Source organism: Oryzias melastigma, linkage group LG21 (assembly GCF_002922805.2).
Source record: "Oryzias melastigma strain HK-1 linkage group LG21, ASM292280v2, whole genome shotgun sequence".
NCBI lineage: Eukaryota > Metazoa > Chordata > Actinopteri > Beloniformes > Adrianichthyidae > Oryzias > Oryzias melastigma.
In genome coordinates, this window is record NC_050532.1 from 28,071,047 (window position 1) to 28,073,647 (window position 2,601).

At 48.2% G+C, this 2,601-nt stretch overlaps 1 protein-coding gene across 2 annotated transcripts in view; it reads right to left on the reverse strand.

The window, feature by feature from the left end:
* Positions 1-519: 519 nt before the first annotated feature.
* LOC112155515 (homeobox protein engrailed-1) overlaps positions 520-2,601 on the reverse strand; it is a 4,073-nt gene continuing 1,991 nt past the window's right edge. The window contains exon 2 of one of the 2 annotated variants that reach the window (XM_024287185.1): positions 520-1,364. In XM_024287185.1, the coding sequence (XP_024142953.1) occupies positions 1,045-1,364 (320 nt within the window). In that variant the 3' untranslated portion in view covers positions 520-1,044. Of the gene's footprint in view, positions 1,368-2,601 lie in introns of both variants that reach the window. The other variant, XM_024287184.1, reaches the window with a different exon arrangement.

Consider the following 2,601-nt stretch of genomic DNA (forward strand, 5'->3'; position numbering starts at 1 on the left):
ATTCGCTTGAGTCAAACCCAAATGGTTTCATGTCAATCAGATTAAAATAGATTATAAAAAGTTTCTAACGGATTTGGTCAAGAAAGTTACTAGAACTATATTTGGTCAAATTATAAAATAAATAAATGTTTGAAACCTTCGTGCCAATCTGTGTTCTCTGAGCAAACGGAGAGCGGTTCTGTCCGGGTTCTGCAGAACCAGCAGATGTTCTGATTCACTTTAGAAAAATCTTCTGCGCGTGAATCAAAACTGAGACTTTGTGGTGATTAAAAAGTGACGCTGCGCGTGCGTGATCAGACAGCAGCTCCCCTTCTTCGTTCCTAACAAATTACATTTTTTACTTCCGGTCCCGCCCCTCCGTTGGAGGCCGCGCGCTCATGCACGCTGCTGCAGGTCCGAACCCGCGTGTGCGGTTCTGTGCGCAGCTGCGCTCGCGGGATCCCCGCGCACAGATCAGGAGGTAATTTCACGCACTGCCGCGCCCCCCCCCCCACCACCACCCCCCACAGAGGAGCTCAGTCTCAGTACAAAAGCTTTATTGGAAATTCGTACAGAACCGGAGACCCACTCGGTCCAGTCCATGCGGGTCCCATCGGCTCCATTCAGTCTTATAATGACCGTAATACTTTGGGTCGGAACAGGCTGCTTGGCCCAGAACCTGAACTGCAGACCGAACCCATCAGTCGTGCAGGAGGTTCTGAAGGCGCGCGCTTGAGTTTTCCCCCTGAACTCTGTGCGTAAACGTGAACCGTTCAGAACTCCCGGCCCGAGTTCTGTAGAATATTCTGCTGTCTCTTGAGGTTCTGTTCGGGTGTTCTTATTCCATTATTACCAAACCGGAACCAGTAACATAGAGCGCGCGTTCGGCCCGCTCCGGCAGTTCGTTTGGTCCAAGAAAAGTCTTTAACGGGGATGCTCCTCCTTCACGCTCCAGCGGAACACGCCGCGCGTGCGTGCTGCACATCTGTTAGAACTCTTTGGTTTTTCGGCTGCAGGTCAGCTGAGCCCGCCCGGGACCCGCGCTGAGCCCGCGCCGCGCGCAGGTCAGTCGCTGTCCTCGCGCTCCTCGTGCACGGTGGTGGTGGAGTGGTTGTAGAGGCCCTGCGCCATCAGCTGCAGCGCGAGCCCGTTCTTCAGCCCGCTGGCCTTCTTGATCTTGGCCCGCTTGTTCTGGAACCAGATCTTGATCTGGGACTCGTTCAGGTGCAGCTCGTGCGCCAGCGCCTGCCGCCGCTGCTCCGTGATGTACCGGTTCACCTGGAACTCCGCGCGCAGGCGCTGCAGCTGCTCGGCCGTGAAGGCCGTGCGCGGCCGCTTGTCCTCCCGGCCGCTCCTGGATTTCTTCAGTTTCCGCGTCCGTGGACCTGCAGTGGGGACAGAGGGCGGAGCGAAGAGGTGAATACGTGCGAGGCGCGCGCGCACACAAAAACAGGAATTCTGGCGCCTAAAGGACAGGCAGAAATAGAAGCAAATCAAACCAGATTCTCTGATTTTTGCGGGAAAACACACCTGTGTTGAATCATTGGAGTTTTACACAGGTGTGTGTGCCTCAACAATGACGTCACTGTACGTGAGGTTTCATTTAACCTCTTTTTTAAAATTACTTTATTATTAGATTTCTTTTCCATTTTTGACACAATAACAGTGACATAAATACACAAACAAAAAAAAACAACATTCCTTCCGACTTTCTTTGAAATAGTTCCTCACAAAACCAGCATCAACCACCTAAAGAGGTTTTAATGTTTAAGTTCATGTCTCCAAAAACATTTTCATCCCGACTCTTCATTCTGCATCCCCTCCATGACCCCACGTCCGCGGAAATATTTTCATCTCATTGTTCACTTTAGACTGCTCAAAGTGAGATCTTTGTGTCATTTCTCCATCCATCCCAAAGGTTGAATTGTTTTTCCAATGTCTGTATAATTCTACACCCCGCGGAGAAGGTCGGCCGGCAGCGTTTGGAGTTGTTCATCTGTTCTCTCTCCTCTATTAATCCACAACGAGGTTCATTACAAAGTTTGTCTTTCATGTTTTATTGATGAATTTTGTGACGTCATGCCATACATTTTGGTTCCAATGATGTTTCTTTTAACTTCTAAAATGTTGATAAAGTCTCAGATAAAACCTTGATTTCAGAGTTCATGATGTTCCACCTGAAGACAAATTCCCATCAGCCCCTCTGAGAACATGGAAACGGGAATAACAGGACAGACCGTGGAGGGTTCGGGATGGATCCGCCGTCAGAGTGAATGTGTTTACGTGACTGTAAAGGTCTTTATGGAGGAAGTAAAACGCTTTACAGCATTAATTGAATTATTGTCTCATAATTCGGTCCGATGAAAAATTTATTGAGCTAAACAATAACATTCAAATGATGAACCTCGCAGCTTTTACAACTTTATCACAGCACAAAGTCTGGGTAAATGTGTTGTCATGGCAACGTAACCAATTAAGCGCCTTCCTTCATTTTGATGAATGTTTTTTATTTTTCTTTCACCGGAACTAAAATAACAAATTCAAACTCATCTTATTCTTGAAGATTCTCTCATTTCCATGTTGATGAGCTACTCGTGCGCGCGTGCACGGTCTCACGGATTC